Raw genomic sequence first — 24,705 nt, 5'->3', positions numbered from 1 at the left:
TTCCTTTGAGCTTGGTCAACTGCTCTTCTAAGCAATATAGTTTGTAAATAATTTGCTTAGGGGGTTTTTGGGAGAAGTACCTGTCAAAACAAAGTATACTCTTCCTTCCCCCCAAACAGGGTTTTCCCTGTAATTTCACAGAAAGAGGGAAGTCCAGATGAGAAATCTCCCTCTACAATATTTTGCTAACTGTCATGTAACCTATTGTCTTAGAAAGGTACCTGGAGCATAGAAAAGTTAAATAAACTTATCCCCAAGTCACACAGTCAGAGAAAGAGCTTGAACCCAAGTCTTTCTGATTCTGAGATTGGCTCTCTGTTGGCTATATCAAACTGGACCTTGTTTAAAAAGTAAAAATTTTAAAAATCATCCAGGATGCCATCATGAGCCATCAGCTTGGGATTTGCTTTCCTAAAAAGAGAATATGTCAAGAATCTGTGTTTTGGACAATGTGGCAATTCCCTACACCTGCCTGCTTGGTTTAAGAGGTTTCACTTTAAATCTTTAACATGTAGTCTAAGTCTCAGAAAGGATCATAGGATCATAGTTCTAGAATGAAAGACCCTCAGAGGGTGTGTCTGACCCAACCCCCTCATTTTATAGTTGAGGAACCTAATAACACCCAAAGAAGTTAAGGGTTGTATTTGTCCAGGTCACACAGTTAATAAGGTTTTAGGACTTGGATTTGAACTCGAGTCCTGCTGATTTCCCATCCAATGTTCTCTCCCATCTGCCACACTGCCTCCCCAAGAGAGGAGGTCTGGACCTGCAGTGTCAGTGTTCAGTAAACAAATTGTGAATACACTTTTCCTGTGCAGATCAATACCATTCTTCAACTTAAGAGTCTAAAGAGATTTGACTGGGAACTTGGGGAGTGACTTACCCAGAGTCATACGGTCAGTAGACCATACAGGAAAGACATGAATTCAACATTCAATATTCAATTCAATGACTCTGAGGCCAGCTCTCTCTATACTATACCACAATACCTTACACACAGTAGGTACTGGAATGCTGGCTTCATTGAACTGAACTGATTTCTTTAGTGTGGAAGAACATTTCATTTTAAAAAAATAATACTTACTCTCTTAAAGATGAGCAGTTGGTGAAGTTAAATATTCTTGTAAAATTCCAGGAGTCGTAAGTGACCCATACACTGATGGCTAAGAAATCTGGAGAACGGAAATCGATAAAAGAATAAGTGGTAGATTCAAAGACAATTGCAAAAAACCAAATAAAACATCTTTTTGTGCCTTCCCAACATGTTGGGGTGAGGACTTTCCTTCACCCCCCTCTTCTCTTCTCTTCCCATCCCTCATCCCCACCTCCCTCTCCACTATTGCACATCAGTCATCACCACACACATTTGAACTCAGTATGGCTTCCAAACCCACTGTGGATAGACAGTCCAGTGGAAAAAGTCATTTTTAAACCTACTTCTATCTTTTGACTCCTACTGGGATCACTCTATCAGTTTGGAGCTGGTGTTGGTAGAATCTGACCCAGACCAAGAATAGCCCCGAACTAAAGACATTTCTGGCATCTTTTCTTAGCATCTGCCTCTTCACCTGCCTCTTCTTTATCTTGTACATACATTGTTCCCCCATTTGAATCTGAGTTTGGGGAGGGCAGGGGAGCTGGTTTAGCTTTTTTATTTGAAGCCTCAAGACTTATCCAGTGTCTGGCAAAAAAAAATACTTAGTAAACACTAGTTGATTGATTAATTGGTCTTTAGGCAAATGGTTAAATGAAAATATTGGTCAGATTGTCATACTAATTTGACCATGGAAGCTTTGAGTGGCTTGATGCCTATGGATGAACCTGAAGAGAACACAAATTCAGGGGCCTTGGAGGCACAGCATATACCCAAACTAAAGAAACAGAGAGATCAGGGGAATTTTACAGCCATAAAAAGAGGAAATAAAACCAAATGTGATACCAGATCCCTAACCTGGGTCCTACATATTTTTGTACATAACCAATTTCATATTCAATATTTCAGGGCTGAGGGTGGGGACAAATATCAGCAGCTGTGAACTTTTCCCCAGAGAACCTTTCCCGCATCACATAGAGTACTGGAGGCCTCTGCACAGCTGCAGTTTGGGAAATGCTGACCTAATGCAGAGTCTGAATTGTTGACATATGAGTGCAAAACAAGCATTAATAGGTTCAAATCCATCAACTTCCTTGAGTCAGCTGTCATCAAACTCCTGATGAATGTTTTTCCATTTTCTTCTGAAACCCCACTGATAAGAAGGAAGCCCCCAAAGAAGCGATTTAAGGAAGATTAAATTGATGATAAATCAAAACCAACCCATTTAAAAAAAATTAAGGCTAATACACTCCCTTTATCTTTCCGGCATTCTTTCATAACTGTTGAGAAAGAATTCAGGTACATCCAGGGATTACACCTGGCAAAGAGGGCTCCCAGGTAGGGAAAATCTCCACTGATGCAAGTAGGAACCTTCTCAACAGCCTATGTCTGCCGGGGTTGCCTACAGCCTGGAAGACCTTGATTGATATACCATGGGTCATAGATGCCGCAGAAGCAGGACTGTAGGCCCCATGTTCCTGTAGGCTTTTTTCTTCTTATTTCAGCCTTCCGGTTTCCAGTAAGTTCCCCAGCTAAAATCCCAAAGCCTTTCCTGGTCCCTCTAAATCCCAGTGCCTTTCCTCTGAATGCGTATCTCCAATTTATCCTATCTATATCTCATTTATAGGTAGTTTTATATTCCCCCCCACTAAACTTTGAGTTCTTTGAGATTAGAAATTCTCTTTTGCTCATCTTTATGTCCCCAGTGTTTGAAAAACAGTAGGTGCTTAATAACTGGCTTTTTGATTGACTCTCTGTTCAATCTGACCTATTATTTGATTCAAATATCATCCATGTGTTCATAAGGCAAACAAGATGACTTTGGGTGCACTTGTGAACGCCCAATGGCAAAGATCAGGAATTCAAGAAATCGCATTCAGCACTGAAGAAATGTGCCAGATACTGGGTCGGCTGCTTGGAAAACAAAACTCAAATCAAATACAGAAATCAAAAAATCCAAAAGTGGACAAACTAAAAAAGCTGCAGTTCCTCCCCCACCCCGAACTTAAATTTCAATGTGGTGATATGCTATGTATACAATCAATGAATACTATTGTATTCATTGATTGTATACATAGCATATATATAGTATATATATATATACACAATAAATATATAGTATATATATATATACTATATATAAAGTAAGTATATATAAATATATATATATATACACAATAAAAACTTATAAAGTATACGCTAAGGAATACATAATATCGAGGGGGAGACAGTCAAACATACTGGGTCCCCACTTTGTTTAAAGCCATCCAAGGGGATCATGGGGCATTACAGAGTAAATTCTAGGCATAGCACTGGCCCTCAAAGGGGCTTGCCATCAAGTGAGAGATGCTCAATGGGAAACTTAAATCTAAGGACTAAAACTGGCCATTATGGCAAGAATATGTGAATGTTGAGGGAATACTGAAATGATGAGAATAGTTTGGGCAAGATGAAAACTATCTGGAAGAATTTTATGAAAGAAACAAGGTTTTGGCAGTGCTTGAGAAGTAGGTAGGTAATTGGTTTGCTTTGGAGGAGAAGGAGAGTTGAACTGCTTAACGAAAGGGGGAACAATCATTCTAGAGAAGAGGAGTTCCATGAACAAAGCCTTGGAGATGGAAATTCAAAAATGAAATGCAAGTGATGGTGGTCAAGTTCAGGTTAGTACAGATTGGAACAGATAATATAAGTGGAAAAGAATGAAGTTTCAAAAAGAGGGAAACTATCATTAAAGGGCTTAGGATGGAGATTCTTAACTTGAGTTCCACGAATTTGCTTACTATCATGATCTTTGTATTTCAGTAAATTGTACTTCCAGGGAAGTGGTAGGGTGAGGAAAAGGGAGAGAATTTGGAACTCAGAGTTTTAAAAATGAATGTTGAAATTTATTTTTACATGTAACTGGGGAAAAATAAAATATAGAATAAAAATAAAAACTCTTTTTCCTAACAATTAAAAAAAGCACTTCCTTTGTATTTTATTTTATGCATTTAAAAACATGATTCAGAGAAGAACTCCAGAAGCTATCTGGATCCCGAGGGTCCAGAACACAAGAAAGGTTAAGAAATCTTGACCTGGAAACATTTGGTTGATTTCTAAACAGTTGGCTTAAGGTATCTAGGGATCATAAGTTATTTTAAGTTATTTTTAAATGCTAAAAAGAGATTCATGATATTCATTAACTCCAAGTTTATAAGAAAAAAAAACTAGAAGTTTATCTGAATTAATTCAAAATGCAGGGAATGGAAGTCATTTTCTGGAAGCTCCTATATCTCCCCAGATCCAAACCATGAACAGCAAAACCAGACAAAACACTTTGAATCCAATTATTATTGAGAAAAGGATTTTTTTTTGGTCACCGTTATTTTCCTTTTGTTTGTATAGGTAAAACCCGGAGGACAATGAATGTCTCACAGAAATATGCTACTACTGCTTTGGTGCTCTCTTTTTCTTCAACCCTTTTTAAGTTTGCTCCCATTACAGACCATGGTCAGACTACATTGGGATTGTTTGGGAAAAACACTGATATGCCAGAGCACATGGAGAAGGATAGGGAGGGATGGGGGCCCGGAGAACAAAATAATAGAGGTTAATATAGCTAATTACTAAATATTTCCTCTATCCCTTGGCAATCTTCTAGTATCTTAAGGCATCATGTGTTCCCCCAGGACGAGAAACCTTGACACAGAAGAATTATGATGATCCAGTCCCATTTCTCTTCATTAAATACAGATTTTTTTTTGAGATATGGTACCTCTTGATCTCATCTTTGGCCCTAGCCTTGGTCCTCTCCCTAACCCCAATCCTCTAGGCAATTCTCAACTGATCTCTGGCATTGCTTATCATAAAAGCAGGATTCAGGACTCATGGAGGTCGACTGAAATATTTAAAATAATAGACATACCTTTATCCACTGTTTTGGGGTTTTTTATATTACATGAACAGCTGTCTTGGGACTGGCCTTTATGCTGGCAAAGATCCTTTTTGGTACTTGCAGGCGTCACTGAATGCCATAAACATTTTGTGAAGTTTCCCAACACGGACACAGAAGTCTTTTGTTGTTTTTAAAAGAAATGAAAACAGAAAGCCACTTATCATTATTGAATATTTTCATCCTCAATGTAAGCTTTCTAATCTGGAGTATTTATGGGAAAAGACATTTCGCATATCCAAAGAAGGTAAAAGGAATCTGACGATTCACAAGGGAATGAAGGACTCATTGGCCATTAGGTCTATGGAGGTTATTATCTGGACAATCCTAAAATTGCAAAAGTGTTTTAAACTTTAGGTCAGCATGACAGGTAGAATCCGAGCAGGTGGGTAGAAATTTCATGAATAAGGGAAGAGCTGGGAGGATCATATAACAGGAATTTGGGGAAGTGCCCATTTCTTGCTACCAGCCTCAGTGAATTCAGTATCGGGACTGGGAATCCATCAAATAAGTACCATGATTTCATATTTCCCCACTCTCTGTACTTGGCCTCATAACATTTGGAACCGAGGAAGGAGATAGAGGACGATTTAAGCTCCAGATAACTCAGATGCGAACTAACTAAAATGTAGGAGGCATTGAGTCACATAGCTAATAAAAGTCTTCCATTAGCCTCAAACAGGATTGGAACTCAGTTTTTTTTTTTCTGATTTCAAGTCTGTCACCCTACCCACTACACCAATCAAAGCACTTATTTAGCTCCTGTTATGATCATAGTGTAAGACAACAGGACTATGAAATCAAGGGAAACAAAGTCAAAGGGATGGAATTCTATAGGTGTACACAGGAAAAATATTAGGTGATGGGGGTGGAGAGAGAAAGGTAGCATTATCAGCTGGCTTAAGGAGAGCTAGTTTGAGTATAAGAACAGATGACGTACAGTGGGTTGGGAAGGATAAGAAAAATAAAAACTAAGGAGGTTGAGATAAAAGGGCAGGATTAATGTCTTTTGATTACCATCTAAGTGACAGGTTCACTCTACATCAGTGTGGTACTGTGGAAAAAGCAATGGATTTGGAGTCAGATGACCTAGGTTTAAATCTGGATTTCTATACATACTATGTGACCTTAGGCAAATCACTTCTGGGGTTCAGTTTCTTCATTTGTAAAATAAGGGGGGGGTCAGACTTCTACACCCATCCCAGATCTAGAGCTATGACTCCATGATAGTATGACCTCGCTCAGACTCAGTTTCCTCATCTGTCTAGTTCTAAATCTCTGGTCCTATGGACAAAGGTAATTTATATATATATATATATATATACACACACATATATATGTGTGTGTATGCATGTGTGTATATGTATATATATACATGTGTGTGTATATATATATATATATATATATATATATATATATATATATATATATATATATATATATATATATGTACAATGGAAAGAACACTGCCTTTGGAGTCAGGAAATGTGAATTCATATCAGAGTTCTGTCATTCACTGCCTATGGGACAATGAGCAAGTCCCTTCCCTGAGTCAGACTGCTCATCTCCAAATGAGGCAGACTTTAAAGTCCATTTCTAAAACTATTCTTTTATGACTAAAGAAAAGTGATGACCTTGAGATCCCTTTAAATTCTGAAATCCTGAGATTCTCTTTACCTCAGCAGGAGGGGCACTAACACCTCAGGTGAACCCCCAAAACCTCCTTATGGAAGTGTCTGGATGTTTTTTTTTTTCAAGAAAGGCCACAGAGAACAGTAGTCTAAAATGGCACACTCTGACTGGGTGTAACTGGAAAAGCTTGAACCGTTTCATTATTTAGCACCTATTAAACTATATGGCTCCCCTTTATGAAATGTTAAAATGTAAGTGGCATGGTTTTGGTTTCTGAAAATTGAGAAGTGCAAAGGAAGAGGGAGAGGGTGGAAGATTTCCTTGTTTCTGTACACTCAGAGCCAGTGGACAGACAGTTCCAATGGGCGTCTGCTTCAGCCACCCACCAGTGCCTCCTGATCTCAGGGCCACAAAGAGCTGGAGAATCTCTCTCTCTCCTTCCCTGCCTCCCCCATCTCTCTCTCTCTCTCTCTCTTTCTTTCTTTCTCAGTCTCTCTTTCTCTCTCTCTCTCTCAGTCTCTCAGTCTCTCTCTCTCTCTCTCTCTCTCTCTCTCTCTGTCTCTCTATCTCTCTGTCTGTCTCTGTCTCTGTCTCTCTGTGTCTCTCTGTGTCTCTCTCTCTGTGTCTCTCTGTCTCTGTCTCTCTGTCTCTCTGTCTCTGTCTCTGTCTCTGTCTCTCTCTCTGTCTCTCTCTCTCTCTCTCTCTCTCTCTCTCTCTCTCCCCCTGAACCTGACAGAGGGCAAGACAGATTCTGTCTCCCCACAGATCCAAGGGCTTTGCATCTCAATAGGGAGAGGCTTGCCAAGTGATTTTGTCCATCCCATGCCAACAGTGAAGTCAGTCACAGAAAGTGACCTCCGTGCGGGCAAATAATTTGACTTGTTTTGACATTGGGCATCAGGTCTTTGGACCTGATTCTCTTTTATGTATCGAGGATAACTGGTTGTGTTTAAGAATTTTTCCTTTTTTTACTCTCTTTGCATGAAATTGAAAAAATAAAGTAACATTAAAGAAAGTAATTTTCTTTTTAAGTCTCTTTGCATGCAATTGAAAAAAAATTTTAAAAAGAATTTTCCTCTTTTTAAAGTAAAATCCAAAAAAATGCATTTTCCTGCAGGATTATAATTTTTAAATTAAAAATATTTTACAACTGCTCATTATTATTAGATAACACTTTTAAGGTCTTACCAACAACCCTATGCTAATACTTTTTTATAGATGAGGAAACTGAGTCTTACTGAGCTAGGAAATGGCTGAACCAGGATTCAAACTCAGGTCTTTCTGACCCCAAATCTAGCATTCTAGCCACCTAGCTGCCTCAAGAATACAGAGTTTCATACCACTAAGCCCTGACCTCAACAAAGAAAGGATGGAAGATACATTCTTCTCTCTTCCTTCCTGGTCAAGATGGGTCATGATAATTACATGGGTTAACATGTTAACATCTTTTTTTTTTTTATTTTTGCAAGGCAATGGGGTTAATGATTTCACACAGCTAGGTAATTATTAAGTGCCTCAGGCAGGATTTCAACTCAGTTCCTCCTTATGCCAGGGTGGGTGTTCTATCCACTGAGCCACCTAGCTGCCCTACTCAGCCCCAAAGAAGAGACATGAGAGATAAGTTGTCACCTCTCCCACTTCTTTGGAAGGGGCCCGTAGGTGTGGTACCCTATAGATAACATTAGATTTTTCTATATTTTGGTTAGTTTTAATGACCTTGCTCCCTTTGCACACTCATTTTTTTTTGTTTTTGTTTTTTGCAAAGCAATAGGGATAAGTGACTTGGCCAAGCTCACACAGTGATTCTTAAGTATCTGAAGTCACATTTGATTCCAGGGCCGGTACTCTACCCACCATGCCCCACATAGTTGTCCCCTCTCATTTTTTTTTAAAATTCTCTGATACAAGGAATGATTCTCTAAGGGAGAGAGATTTGGGGAAATATAGATTACAGCAAAACAAAAGGTATCAATGACATTTTATTTTTAAAAGATAACCCCAGCTTATGCTCCCTTCCCATACCCCTCGTGCCCAGAAACACCAGGAAGAAGACTTTTGGATCTCTACCTAGATTAAACACCACCCCTGAGACATTCCCGAATACATTTTTGAATTAAGCATCTGACTTTCACTGTTTACCAGAAGGGTAAAGAATGAGGGGGTGGGGAGGGAGAAAGGGTTGGATTCTAGTATCCCAGAGGTCCTTTCCAGCTTTAAATCCTATGACATGAAAACAAATGCGTCCCTCCTCTCTTTTAATGCAGCTCACGTTCCCATCGGGTTCCCATAAGGCTTGTTTGGGGGATAATGTATGTTTTCCATGTGCTAGAAGGGAAGTGACCAGAAGAATTCAAAAATTCAAGGCCACAGACCAAGACGTGGGAGGCTTTTTTCTTACCTGAGAATGGCTGCTTCGAATGATCTGGATCTGGGAACACTCTTGGGTTCTAGATGAAATGTTCAGCCAGGTCTGAATGTTGTCCACTTGTTTACAATCATCTTGAAAAGTGCACCTTAACAACAAAAGCAACGACAACAAAAGACACCCCCTTCAAATTAGTCTGGCTTTTTTCCCTCCGTGATACATAGTAGGTGTTTTAATACATATATATTGATTGACCGAGGGCAGAATGTTGGAGTGGGATTTATTGATTTTTTTTATTTTTATTTTAACCAGAATAGGGAAGTAATGCTAAAAACATTAAAAGCATCCATCAAGAAAGCTAGCTGGCTGGCTAGGCCCCTTTTCATTGGTGCCCCGTGGCAGAGCAAACATGTACCTAGCAATTCAATATCTCAGCTCCCAAACAACCCCTCAAATTGAGCCACAACAAAACACAGCCCAAGTCCTGCAGCTGACTGCATTCTACAATAAAGAGGTCACTTTAAGAAAGGCGAAGAAACAAATTCAAAGAGAGCTTTAGTCTTTTGTGAAATTTCTAAGCTTCGAAAATCTGTTCCCAAGATTGGTTGACCTAGGCTTATGACTTTTATTTTTGTGGATAAAAAAAGATAAATATTTTACAAGCTACAGCAAAGAATTAAATGAAAATATTTCAAGGGTGCACACAGTCTGGCCAAAGACTCGATAAGGCGCTCCCTAACCATTTGCCATATAAAGTCTGTAGAGACAAATATTGAATTGTTTCAAGAATAAGAAGAATGCTATTCAGGGCTATGCTCCCAAGTTCTGGGGGTTCTTCCTCCCGTATCCCCCAAGTAGGGTCAGTGCCAACACCTTTGACCAACAGATGATACACAATGGGGTCGACAAAGAGAGCTTTAGTCTTTTGTGAAATTTTGAAGCTTCCAAAATCTATTTCCAAAAACCACTTGACCTATGTTTATGACTTTTATTTTTATAGTTTAAAAAAAAGACTAAATATTTTACAGGCTATGATAATTAAATGAAAATATTTCAAGGGCACAGTGTCGGCAAAGCCTCAATAAGGCATTTCTTAACCATTTACTATAACAAGTCTGTAGAGACATTGAATTGTATCAAAAGAAATAAGAAGAATACTATACAGGGTTGTGCTCCCAACTCCTGGGACTCTTCCTCCCTTGTCCCCCAAACAGGGTTAGTGCCAACACCTATTTTTTTGTGTTTGCTTTTGCAAGGCAATGTTGTTAAATGACTACCCCAACATCACACAGGTAGATAATTATTGTCAGAGGTTACATTTGAACTTGGGTCCTCCTGACTTAAAGGCCAGTATTCTATCCACTGCACCACCTAAATGCCCCTAGTGCCAACACCTTTGACCAACAGATGATGCACAGAAAGCTTTAGTCTTTTGTGAAATTTCTAAGCTTTCAAAATCTTTTTTCCACGATCAGTTGACCTGTGCTTATGACTTTTATTTTTGTGTTTAAAAAAAAGACTAAAAATTTTACAGGTTAAAAAAAAAGAATTAAATGAAAAGATTTCAATGGCACAGTCTGACCAAAGATTTGATAAGGCGTTCCCTAACCATTTGCCATATCAAGTCTGTAGAACAAATATTGAATTATTCCCAGAAGAATAAGAAGAACACTATTCAGGGCCATGCTCCCAGCTCCTAGGATTCTCCCTCCCTTGTCCCCCAAGTAGGGTCAGTGCCAACACCTTTGACCAACAGATGATGCACAGCGGGGCCGAGAGATCACCAGCTTGTCTAGCTGATTGGGTCACTTTGGGCCATGCTAATTCAGGAGCCCCTGCTTCACCAGATGGACAGCCTAACCTGACAAGAAGAACAGAGCCTGGGGCCCACATGGTTTTTTAATAGCTCTGAACCTCTATGTCTTTCATCTGAACAAAAACAGCACAATGATCAAGAAAGAATGGAGCAGATCCATAAATCTGTTTTTTAAAATACTGGTTAAACTATACTTGTTTTTTTTAAATATATATATATATATATATATATATATTGATAATTCCCAAAGCATCTCTTCCCTTTACCTCCTCCTTGTGAGCCATCTCCTAGCAGAGAAAAAAAGTCTGGAGGGGGAATAATATTCAGTAAAACCAAGACATCAAAAATCTGCCTTCATATGAAGCATTCTACACCCACAATTCTGCAGATTGAAGAAGGATCTTCCGACATCTCTTCTTGGAGTCCAATTTGGTTATTATAATGTAACCTTCTTTTAAAAACTAAGCTTTTCCATAAGGCTAGGGATATTGTTTTTTTCATGTTTCACTGATTTTGTTATTGTTACATGTGTGTGTGTGTTTAACATCAATGACACTTCTGAATATAATTTTGTATAAATTCTGCATCCCTTCCCCCAACACAAAAACACTTACTTATAATAAAGAATTAGAATTTGGACTCCTTGAGGGAAGGGACTGTTTTCATTTCTGTCTTTGTCTTTCCAGGATCTAATATGGTGCTCAGCAGCTGCTGGCGTGCCCACATACAGCTACATAGGATAAACTGGTACAACAAAAAGCACAGTATGGTGTGATAAAGACATTTAAACAAAACTTTAAGGTTTGCAAAATACTTTCTTGATGCTATTTCATTTGAATCACACAATAATCTCTTTTTTTATAAATGAGGAAACTGAGGCTTACCCACTAGAAAATGTCAAAGGGAGGATTAGAACTCAGGTCTTCCTGATTCAAAACCTAGTATTCTTGTCACCTAGTTTCCTCAAGTTTATGCAGAGCACCATACCACTAAGCCCTACTTCTCTGCAAAGAAGGGAGGAGAGATGCATTCTCCTCTCTTTTTTTTCCTGATCAAGAGGGGTGATGACAATTGGAATTTTCAGAAGTTGCAGAGTTTTGTAGCATCTTAGAAAATTCCACTTTGGTCCCACAGAAGAGACATGAGAAGTTACCTCTCCCACTTCTCTAGAGAGGTAGAAGAATATAGGAGTGGTACATGTGACACTAGATTAGTATGGAACTTGATTCAAAAAGACCTGGGTTCAAATTCTGATTCCTATTGCTCATCACTTTTGTCCATTTGAGTTACTTGTAACTCAACTTATTTCCCTTTCTGCAAAATGTTGCCACCTATAACACAGTATAGTGGGGTGATCATGCAAGGAATGGTCAAGAAAATTCCTAATTAGAGCAATTTGGCATTATGCCCAAAGGGCATCAAAAACGTGCAACCCCTTGGATCCAGCAATACCACTACTGGGTCTATACCCTGAAGAGATCATGAAAAAAAGTAAAAACATCACTTGTACAAAAATATTCATAGCAGTCCTGTTTGTGGTGGCAAAGAATTGAAAAGTAAATGAATTCAACTGGGGAATGGCTTAACAGACTGTGGTATACGTATGTGATGGAACACTGTTGTTCTATTAGAAACCAGGAGGGACAGGAATTTAGGGAAGCCTGGAGGGATTTGCATGAACTGATGCTGAGTGAGATGAGCAGAACCAGAAAAACCCTAACAGCAACTTGGGGGCCATAATCAACCTTGATGGACTTGCTCATTCCATCAGTGCAACAATCAGGGACAGTTTGGGGCTGTCTGTGATGGAGAGAATACCACCTGTATCCAGAGAAAGAATTGGAGTTTGAACAAAGACCAAGGACTATTACCTTCAATTTAGAAAAAAAAACACATTATCTTATTATGTAATTTTGTGATCTCTTATACTTTATGTTTCTTCCTTAAGAGTGTGATTTCTCAACCTGCCTTAGAGTCAGGAGTACCTGGGTTCAAATCCGGTCTCAGACACTTAAAAATTACCTAGATGTGTGGCCTTGGGCAAGCCACTTAACCCCCATTTGCCTTGCAAAAAAAAAAAATGCAATTTCTCTCTCATCACATTCAACTGAGATCAATGTATACCATGGAAACAATGTAAAGACTAACAGAATGCGTTCTGTGAGGGATGGGGGGAGGGAAGCAAGAATGGGGGGAAAATTGTAAAACTCAAAATAAATAAAATCTTTCCAAAAGAAAAAAAAAGAAAAAATCAATTTGGATGGCATTGAAAATTAAAAAAAAGAAAAATCCTAATTTAGGGGCAGCTAGGTGGTACGGTGAATAGAGTACTAGCCCTGGAGTCAGGAGAACCTGAGTTCAAATGTGACCTCAGACACTTAATAATTAACTAGCTGTGAGACCTTTGACAAGTCACTTAACCCCACTGTCTTGCAAAAACAAATAAAAACCAAAAAAAGAGAACTCCCAATTTGCTGCACTAGAGGCCTCCTCCATAAAGCTGGGGTGGCATAGGAAACTCCTGACTACCCCTACTAGAAACATAAAGCCCTTTGCACCCTTAAGGGGACACAGGAACGTGGTCTCTTCTAGCTGACTCTGTATCCCTCCTTTAACACCTATAGTCACAACCTCTCTGTTGAGTAGAGGGAGAGTTTTCCCTAACAGTTCTCAAGAGTTGAGATTGGCTGTTATTTTGACCCTCTAAGTTATGATGTCTTCTAGAGCTGTATTTTAAGGGAAAAAAAGAAAGAGAGCGGCAGTTAGGTGACATAGTGGATTGGACAGGCCCTTGTGAGGACCTGAGTTCAAATCCAACACCAGGCACTTGATACTTACTAGCTGTGTGACCTTGGGCAAGTCTCTTAACCTCAAATGTAGAAGATAAGAAAGAAAGAAGAATGGAAGGAAGGAAGGCAGGAAGAAGAAAGAGGAGAGAGAGAGAGAGAGAGAGAGAGAGAGAGAGAGAGAGAGAGAGAGAGAAAGGAAGAAAAGGAAAGAAAGGAAGGAAAGAATAAAAAAGAAGGGAAAGTGAATGAATGAAAAGAATGATGAAAAGAGTTAGAAAGATCTAGAAAAAGGTAAAAAGAGCTAGAAAGAATAAGGAAGAAAGACAGAAAGAAAGGAGGAAAGAAAGGGAGGTGTATGAGAGAGAAAGAAAAAAGTAAGGAAGGGAAGGGAGAGGAGGGGAAGGGAGGGGAGGGGAGGGAAGGGGAGGGGAGGAAGAAAGAAAGAAAGAAAGAAAGAAAGAAAGAAAGAAAGAAAGAAAGAAAGAAAGAAAGAAAGAAAGAAAGAAAGAAAGGAAGGAAGGAAGGAAGGAAGGAAGGAAGGAAGGAAGGAAGGAAGGAAGGAAGGAAGGAAGGAAGGAAGGAAGAAAAGAGAAAAGAAAAGAAAAGAAAAGAAAAAAAGAAAAGAAAAGAAAAGAAAAGAAAAGAAAAGAAAAGAAAAGAAAAGAAAAGAAAAGAAAAGAAGGAAGGATAAAAAAACTAGTCAAGACTTTGAGAATTTTGGTGCTCATATTTAGAACAAGGGATTATCTACAGTTTAGAAATGACATCCATTAAAACGAATGTGTTCCTTTGCATGGGTTGAGTTTGGTTTTTTTAAAGCATTTTTGAGATCCTTGGGAGAAGAAAGTATTTGAACCTGGTAAAAGCCCAGGAAGCAGGCCGCTTCAGTGGGAGTTCTCTCTCAGTCTGGGGCCCAGTTAGCATCTCTGTGTCAGGCCCCTCTCCCTTGCTAGCTCAGAGCTGTTCATCAGCGGTTCTCCAGGGCCATAAATCTCTCTGACCCCCGATGGCTCACTAGTCCGTCACGGATGTTAAGTTCAAATTAAACCCCCTTTTCAATGTCAGGGAGTCCCTGCAGCAGAAGACCAAGGACTTCAGGCTGGAAGAGGGGATGCTACCAAGGCTGCTTCCTTTTCCTGTGCCTAAAGCAAGTGACTCTATGTCCTTGAAACCACTATCAGAAACTTCACACAGAGGCTCTGTGGTTTTCTATGAGGCCCTTTCTTTGCCCTTAAAAGAAAACTTTTTTTTTTTCCATTAGAAAGGTGAATTATTTTTTGTAAATGTTATCTTCTTCTTCTCCTCTCCCCAAAACACTATCCCTTCTAACAGGAGAGCAGGAAAGCATTTTGGGAAAAATAACCCAAATATTAACTCTCCTTGGTCATCTATGTAACATTTCACATCCCTGGTCTCCCACTTAGGCAATGAAGGGAGGGAGGGGAATTTTCTCAATGGAAATACTAAATTTTAGGCACCATATCTGACAATAAGCATTGTATCAAACATCCAAGTTGGATCCTGCGAGTCTGAAATGGAGGACCACCGAGAAACCATGCTTTGGGTTGAGAGATAGCAATGCATAGTGGTTAGAACACTGGCCTGGAATCACTATGTCAGTTGTCCTAAATGGGTCCTGGGCAACCAAAACCCAACATTACTAAGTACCAAGTATAAATTCTTTCATGCAAACAAAATGACATGTTGAAAAGTCATGTCTGGGGGATGGGTAGGTGGTGTAGTGGATAAAGCACTGGCCTTGGAGTCAGGAGTACCTGGGTTCAAATCCGGTCTCAGACACTTAATAATTACGTAGCTGTGTGGCCTTGGGCAAGCAACTTAATCCCATTTTCCTTGCAAAAAAAAAAAAGTCATGTCTGCATAGCAAAATGACTGAAATCATCAAGTCCTGGGTTCAAATCTTACCTCAAGTATTCCCTAGCTGTGTGACCCAGGACAAATCCTATACCCTCTCAGTTTCAGTTTACTCATGTGTAAAATGTCACAGAGTTGCTTGGGAGATCAAATCAGCTAATATCTTCAAATGGGTGACTCATTTTTCTTTCATTATTACAATTTGCTAATTATGAAAAGAGGACCTATGCCAGCAACTTTCCATTCACTGAATCACCGAGGCTCTGCCCTTTTGTCTGGGTTGGAAGAGGCTCCAGAATGCCATCCTATAGTAGAATGAGATTTTATTTCTTACATCAGGGTTTCTTATGTTTTATCTCCTCAATGAGTTCAGTTTGTAAGCAGCTAGAGGGTCAGGACTAAGTCTTCACTTATCTTTTGTAAACAATTACGCAGCACTCCAAGGCTGAAAATGAATTGCATGTGGCATCACCCAGGGACCTGGACATGAACTCTGGCCCCTTTCCTTTTTGGATGACAAAAGGAATTCCAGAATACTCTGATGTATAAAAAGGATGGTAGGCTAAACATGACCTATTCTGTTCCTCTATCCAATGGCACTTTCTCCCTTCCACGCCTGGAATCTTCCAACACTCTACTGGGGGGAGGGAGGCATGTCTCATTTTTGTCTTCAATTCCCAGTATCTAGGACATAGAGCAGATGCTTAATAAATAATTGTTGATATCGTTCTATAAGAAATGATGGAGATAGTTTCAGAGAGATATGGGAAGACTTGTATGAACTGAAAGGGAAGTGAACAGAATCGGAACAATTCATATAATAATATTAGATTTGAAAGATTTAGTAATGACCGACAGAATTACAGAGGAACCATGATGAATGATGATGCTCATCTCCAGAGAAAGATGTAGAAATGGGCTCAGAGGGTATACTGAGGCCTATCTGGAGTTGGGGGTGGAAGACATAAATAAGGCAGGAATTTGTTTGGCTTTATTATTTGTAATGGCTTTTGTGTCTCTTGCATTCTCAGGGGAAGCAAGGGGATGTGAGAGGAAAAAATTTGGAACTGAAAATAAAATAAAATTGAATTAAAAAAATAAATGCTTATCAATTATCCATTGATTAGATTATTTCATGCTACGATGGAAAAAAGCATTGTGTTTGGAATGAGAAGATCTAGGTTTGGATTTTGGCTGTGCTATTACTACTTGTAACTTGTTACTTGTAGAACCATGAGCAAATCACTTGACTCCCCTGGGCCTCAGTTCATTCGTCTGTAAAATGAAAGTCAAAGATCTACAGCTGGAAGAAACCTTCAAGGTCATTTAGTCCAGGCGCTTGTAGGGAATTAATCCTAGAGCACCCTGAGATAGATCAAGAGAGATGAAGTAAGCCTTACGGCTTTAATGTAGGCCAGGCACTGGGAGCTGGGAATACAAAAACAAGGAAAAAGAAAGACAGTCCTTAAGTTTATTCTCTAATGGGAAAAGTTCCCCCCAGGTTCTAAATCTTTTGAGCCTCATGAAAATCCTGGGAGACAGGTACTATAAATATGCCTATCCCCATTATTCAGAGAAGAAAACAGGCTTGAATGGATAAATGATTGGGCCAGGGTCATGCACACACTTCAGTGGCTAGCACATGACTCTACTTTGTAACGTGTATATACCTAGTTATTTAAATATTAATCCTTCCCCCGCCCCCAGCCCCATCATTATTAGAATATTGACTTCTTGAGAGCGGGAATACTCTTTGCCTTTCTTTGCATCCTCAAAGAATAATACAATGATATCAATTGACACATGGCATGATAAATGTTTATTAATTATTGATTGATTTTTTTTGTTGTTCAGTTGTTTCATTTGGGTCTAACTCTTTGTGATCCCAGTTGGAGTTTTCTTGGCAAAGGAACTGGAGTAGTTTGCCATTTCCTTCTCCAGATCATTTGACAGATGAGGAAACTGAGGCAAAAAAAGCTAAGTTAACTTAGTTATACTAAGTGTCTGAGGCTGAATTTGAACTTATGAAAATGAGCCTTCTGGACTCCACAAAGCTTCCTAGGGTGGTAGATAGAGCACCAGTCCTGGAGTCAGGAGGACCTAAGTTCAAATCCAACTTCAGACACTTATTACTTCCTAGCTGTGTGACCTTGGGCTAATCACTTCACCCTGATTGCCTTGCCTCCAGGGCCACCTCCAGTTGTCCTGATTCCTATCTGGCCCCTGGACCCCGATGGCTCCAGAGGAGAAAGTGAGGTTGGTGACTTTGCATGGCACCCCTCCCCCAAATCATTCAAATCCAGTGGTCTGTGAGAATGAGGAACAGACATCATCATCAAATAGGCCCTTTTAGTTTTAGACTTATTTTGTTAGAAGTAACACCTTCTGATCTCTGCCTGCCTCCCCACAAAGGAATTCACTTTTTTAAATTTTTTTTACTTTATTTAAGGCAATGGGGTTAAGTGACTTGCCCAAGATCACACAGGCAATTATTAAGTGTCTGAGGTCACATTTGAACTCAGGTCCTCCCGACTCCAGGGTCGTTGCTCTAGCCACTGTACCACCTAGCTGCCCCAAGGAATTCACTTTTACAGAGGCCAGGGAGATGTATTTAAAGTCCAGGACCGGGAAGCGAGTACTCCAGAGTATTAAGGTTGAATGTGACTTCTTGGATTGTACTTTAGACAGCCATCTCTAGGATGCTAAAGCTAGTGCTAAAGCTTGAGGCTCCTACCTCCTCTTTGAAAAAACACAAATACAACCCTTCACTCCCACTTTGCAAAAGAGAAAACTGGAACGTGATCACATTATTCAGGGCCCCTGACAGAGATGACTTATTCAAAATGATTCTAAATCTGATATCCCCACCCTTGAGGTTTACCTAAAATCTAAATGTCCCTAGGCAGCCACTTTTCTTCAAAACCCACCCTAAATGTTTGGTTACTATAGATGCTGTAGGAAAAATTCTATTAAAACTCACCGTGACACCAAGACTGTCTAACCAGATGGTCTACCACTAACAGTATCTTATTACTTCTCAAATCCTGCAGATGAGAAACTCATCATGACAGAGTGCTACCCACACTTATTCAAATTTCTTGAGTATTTTATTGCACCCACATTATAGCAAGTAAAATTAGCTATTAATAACTTAATAGTTGGCCGCGCCCTCCTCAAATTTTCCTAGAGCTCTTCATCTTGATTTTTTTTTTCTTTTTCTGGTCCTAATAACATCCTACCTTAGTTAGAATTGTGTTTGGTCTTAATAACATTCTACCTTAGAAATGTGTTTCTGGTCACAACCCGCAATCTTTTTTGGAGTATGAGTATATAACGTTTTATTTCATGTGATTGACTGACAGCTAGAAGAGGGAAGGGAATAAGCAATTAGTAAGCCCTTACTGTATGATAGCTAGAAGGGGGAAGGGAATAAGCACTTCCAATATGAATGACACTGTGCATTGGGTTTTAAAACTATTGTCTGAGCTTATGATGGACCATGCCAACAGCACCCAGAGAAAGCACCATGGAATCTGAAGGCAGATCAAAGCAAACTATTTTCACTTTTTTTTAAAACTTAGTTTTTGTTTTTGTTCTTTCTCGTGGTTTTTTCCCTTTTGTTCTGATTCTTCTTTCATAGCATGACTAATGTAGAAATATGTGTAACACGATTGTACAGATATAACCTATATCAGATGACTTGCTATCTCAGGGTGGGAAGGAGAAAACTTTACCGAAAACGAGTGTTGAAAATTATCTTTACATATAATTGGGAAAATAAAGAATGAATTAAAAAATAGGAAAAAACAACCCCCCCCAAAAGCTATTGTCTAAGGCAGACTATGAATAGTTCAAGTCTAGCACTCTTCCTTATTTAATACACCACCTTGGCATCAGAGGTGCCCCTAAGGAAAGTTCCCCCTTCCTTAGGTGAAATGACTTGCCCACAGTCACCCTGTAAGTGTCAAAGGCAGGACTTGAATCCAAGGCATCCTGATGGGGAGGCCAACTCTCTGGTACTATGGTACCAATCATCTTACCTCCTGTTGCCCTTATCTATGGAGATTTCATATTCTTCCTTCCACCATGAAAGCAGCATAAGGGTTGAGTTTATAATTTTTCACCCTTGGGTCCCAGAGCCTTATACACAATATCAGTCAAATTATGTTAAGGTTTATATTCTCTTTCAGATATCTCTTATTTGATCTTCATAACTAGCTTTTAAGTAATCATCCCATTTTACAGATGGGGAAACTGAAGCTCAAAATGTTAAATACAGTGAATAAGTCATTTCTTCTAACTTGAAGTCCAGTGTTCCATACTGCTGAGAGATTCCTGTTATCATTGTGGCCTATATATCTGAAGGGCTCATAGCTTGAGACTTGGAAGGACCTTGTTCAACCTCCTCTCTTAGAGATAAGGACTCAAACCAAGGAAGGCTGAAGCACTTGCTAAGGCACTGAGGATGGAAGGGAGATCTGAACTCAAATCTTCTCATTCTGGAGCCGTGATTCTTTCCATTGCCCATGTTGTCTCTCCCTGGTCACTGACATTCCTTCCAGATCTAAAAGTCCCGCAATTCTATGCATCATGGTCAACTGCATGAGCACAAGACAAGAAAAATACGCTCCCCTTTACATTGATAGCTGCAACTCATCTTTAATATGAGGTTTAGATGTATTCCTCTTGATAAAATGAAAGCTCCTTGAGGGTAGGGACTATTCCATTTTTTTTATCCATAGAACAATGACTAGAAACTTTATTAGTGAAGTCTTAATAAATTGCTATTGAGTGAATTTGACTTCTTAATTAAGAATCTTGGACCAAAAAAAGAAAAAGTCAGTGAACAAAATTAATAATAATGAATTTTTATTAATTTTAATTAATTAATTTCAAGTAATATTTATTTAGTACCTACTATGTGTTAAGTATTTTATAAATATCTCATTTGATGCTCATAACAACCCTAGGAGGTAGAGCCTCTTCTCCCCATTTTGCAATGGAGGAAATTAAATGACTCGCCCAGGATCACCAAGACAGATTTTGAACCCAGGTCTTTCTGCTCTATCTGCTCCACCATGTTAACAAAAATAAAACAACAAGATGGAAATTTAAGATGAGAAATTGGGGTGATTTCACTTATTCCCATCTATCCTTTGCCTTCCCTCAGCTCTCCCCGCCCACCCACTCCATCATTAGATCCTGACCTGTGAAGGGGACCCTGGGTTCTCCTACACAACCTACTAAGTCATAAAAATTTCAGAACTGGATCTGCAGCCTATTTTCTGCCCAGAATTTCAGCACCAGTCTAACTAAAATGGGCATCTGATGCCAAGTCTAGCAGGCTTCCCTAGTAATCCAAGCTACCTCAGAGTCAGAGGGCCAGCAATTTGCCCAAGGTCACCAAGCCAATAAGGGTCCAAAGTGCTGAGCCGCTAACTTGAGCCATATGGAGCCAGGTCTTCCTGACTCCAAGGTCAATTCTCCTTCCATCATGCTATGCTGCCTTATCAAATATGAGTATCATCATTCCTGCTTCACATATGAGGAAAAGTAAGCCTCCAAGAGGCTAACGGACTTGCCCAAAGTCGGCTAGTAAACAGCAGTGCCAACACTGGAATGGAGAACTTCTAACCATGAATTCCATAAATACTCCATGCTTTAGACCATAAATGCCCCCCCCATCACTCTACCACTGGCACAGAGCAATCTCAAACTGAATTTGATTTTCCGATGTGTGTGTGGGAGCAGAAGCAAGAGAGACTGGTGTCGTGAACACCTAGAGAGGAGGGAGCATCAAGGGAAAAGAGGGTGATCGACAGTGTCAAAGGCTGCTGAAAGGTCAAGATGTATGGGGATTGAGGAAAGGTCATTGGATCTGGCAGGTCATACTGGTGTATTCTCAGGTGAAAGCACCTGCCCAGATGCAGTCAAGGTTGATGGAAGGTTTAAGAAACATGAAGTTAATGATTATTGCCTCAGTACTTTCTGGATCGAAAATTAAACGTGCTGGTAAACTCGCCATCAGCACAGATGGTGACCTCTATAACTCAAGAGTCACCATGTTCAATGTGAGGGTAGCCTCCGAACCTCACTCTTCTGGTCCTCAGACAACAGGCATAGAATTCACAGGCTCACCCTCACAGCTTTTTCAGTTCTCTTAGGTGATGGCCTGAGGATGCCAACCCAAGGACTTGACTATGAATATGAATATTTGGTCCAAGAATTTTCTTTACTTCCTCCCCTCCTGCTAATATAATGTTCATCCTTCATTCTTTTTTTTTTTTTAGGTTTTTGCAAGGCAATGGGGTTAAGTGGCTTGCCCAAGGCCACACAGCTAGATAATTATTTAAGTGTCTGAGACCGGATTTGAACCCAGGTATTCCTGACTCCAAGGCCGGTGCTTTATCCACTACACCACCTAGCCGTCGTCCCCCATTCTTTTTTTTTTAGTTTTGTTTTGTTTTTTGCAAGGCAATGGGGTTAAGTGACTTGCCCAAGGCCACACAGCTAGGTAATTATTAGGTGTCTGAGGCTGGATTTGAACTCAGGTACTCCTGACTCCAGGGCTGGTGCTTTATGCATTGTGCCACCTAGATGCCTCTGTCCTTCATTCTTGAAGAAGACCACAACGTCAGGGAGGTGGTGCCATGATAAGAATATGAACTGTATTTGAGTTGGGGAGGGCGCTATGCTAAGTCCTCAGCCTCATTTTCTCCTCCAGAGCCATCTGGGTCTGGTGGCCAGATATGAAGCAGGACAACCGGAGATGGCCCTGGGTGCAAGGCAATCAGTGTTAAGTGATTTGCCCAAGGTCACATAGCTAGTTAGTGGTTTGTCTGAGAATTACTTCAAATTCCCGTCCTCCTGCCTCTAAGGCCAGTGCTCTGGGGGAAGAAGAATAGAAAATAGATTGTTGTTCACTGAAAAAATATCAATTATGTTTTTATACAAGAACTCAGGCTCATTTCCACAGAAAATCACAGTGTGGCATCAGAGAAGGACTTATAATTATTACTAACACAACCAGCATTGACATAGTACTCTAGGGTTTGCAAAGATTTCTCAATACCATGATTCAGTTGAGACAGAAAGCAAAAAAAAAAAAAGGAACCTTATTTTATCAACAAGGATATCATTGCTCAGAGAGATCAAGTAATTTGCCCTGGGTCACACAGCTAGTGGCAAATTGATTCCAAGTTCAATGCTCTTTCTACGATATTGCTTTGCCTCAAAAAGTACTTAGCTCAGAAATGAGCTAGGTTTGTTTGTTCTGTAAATTCAAATCATAGTATACTTTTATTTATTGGTTAAAAGCTCATTGTGAAATCAATAAAGATATTAAAGCAGTTAATTTAATTATTTTAGAATCCACTATTTAACTCAAAGGTGACCTTTAAATAAAATTGTCTTTTTAAGATGGATCCATCGAACCAATGTCAGATAGATCAGTTCAGCATATTATACTGGAAGAACCACTGGATTTGGAATCAAAGATTTTGAGTTCAAATCCTACACCTGCTACTTACTATCACACACACACACACACACACACACACACCATATATACAAATATTGTATATATATATAAAATATAGACATATATGTACTTGAGCATTAGACCTTTGATATAGCTTGCTTTGGGGTATTTCAGATTTAGGAATACAACAAATTAAATCGCATGGTTCCCTGATTTCTCTGGTCCAAAAGAAATTCAACTATTCAGTGTTTGATCTTCAGCAAGGCTCAGCTTACTCTAATACAAAATGGACATAATCCCTTTCCAATTCCTTGGAGACAATATGGTGCAGTGGAAAGAGAGTTGGGTTTGGAGGCAGTAAACTTGAGTTTAAATCTAAGTTCTTTCATTTACTATGTCTGTGACCTTGGGGGAGTCTACTCTTTGGGCCTCAGTTTACTGATCAGTCAAATGAAGATGTTGGACCAGATGGTTTCTAATATGCTTTGGAATTTCAAATAAATGATTCCTTTTTTAAAATTTTTAAAAATTTATTTGAGGCAATGGGATTAAGTGACTTACCCAAGGTCACACAGCTAGGCAATTATTGTCTGAGGATGGATTTGAACTGACTCCAAGGCTGGTGCTCTAGCCAATGAGCCACCTAGCTGCTCCAAATAAATGATTCCTTGACCCCATAGAAGTGCTTTTCATTTAAGTTAGCCATACATTAATTTGTAAGTTGTCTATAATATGCAAATGTGTGAAGTAGCTAGGTAGTTTGGTGGATAGAGCATAGGGCTCAGTTAGAAAGTTCTCATTTCAGGGCAGCTATGTGGTACTGTGACTAAAGCACTGATCCTGGAGTCAGGAGGTCATGAGTTCAAATCTGACCTCAGACACTTAATAATGACCTAGCTGTGTGGCCTTGGGCAAGCCACTTAACCCCACTGCCTTACCAAAAAACAGAAAACCTAATTAATTAAGAAAGTTCTCATTTCAAATCAGACCACAGACATTTACTAGCTATGTGACTCTAGGCAAAAAACTTAAAAAAAATTTTTTTGAGCAACTTTCATTTGTCTTGTTTCCTCAACTGTAAAATCTGTATCACAAAAGTATCTACTATTTAGTTTACTGTAAGGATCAAATAAGATAATATTTGTAAAGCTCTCAGAACAGTGCCTGGTGTATAGTAGATTTTCCATAAATACTTATTCCCTTCCCTTTCTGGTCTTTGTGTGTATGCATAGGTATATACTTACATTTAGATAGATAGATAGATAGATAGATAGATAGATAGATACATACATACATACATACATACATATTGACATAGATAGATGATATAGATAGATATTGACATAGATAAATAGATAGATAGATATAGATAAATAGATAGATAGATAGATAGATAGATAGATAGATAGATATTCTATATCCTGTCCCCAGATCAATAAAATGACAGATCCAGTCCACATACTATGTAATTGAACATTTCTGGACAAATTTAGAATAATCTAAGGCAGGAAAGCATGGTAAAAAGAAATTTCAACTAGAAACTAAGAGGTCTTGGTTCTCATCTCAATTCTATCTAATGAGCTGATACTGGCCATATTATTTCCCATCTGGGCTTTGGCCACCTCATCTATAAAATGAGCCCTATCTCTACCTCCACAATTATATGATTCAAAGGAAAGGCATATATTAGAAAAGCAGAATACTGATTGGATCACAGGAGTTCT

At 39.3% G+C, this 24,705-nt stretch overlaps 1 protein-coding gene across 1 annotated transcript in view; it reads right to left on the bottom strand.

The window, feature by feature from the left end:
• PLXNC1 (plexin C1) overlaps nt 1-24,705 on the bottom strand; it is a 235,661-nt gene that overhangs the window by 146,499 nt on the left and 64,457 nt on the right. Inside the window, exons 6-8 of the mRNA XM_074221066.1 lie at nt 9,055-9,169; nt 4,998-5,145; nt 1,085-1,172 (exon numbers count right to left, since the gene is read on the bottom strand). Coding sequence (XP_074077167.1) covers nt 1,085-1,172; nt 4,998-5,145; nt 9,055-9,169 — 351 coding nt within the window. The remainder of the gene's footprint in view (nt 1-1,084; nt 1,173-4,997; nt 5,146-9,054; nt 9,170-24,705) is intronic.

Source organism: Macrotis lagotis, chromosome 2, assembly GCF_037893015.1.
Source record: "Macrotis lagotis isolate mMagLag1 chromosome 2, bilby.v1.9.chrom.fasta, whole genome shotgun sequence".
Lineage (NCBI taxonomy): Eukaryota > Metazoa > Chordata > Mammalia > Peramelemorphia > Peramelidae > Macrotis > Macrotis lagotis.
This window is presented reverse-complemented; position numbering and strand designations above follow the sequence as displayed.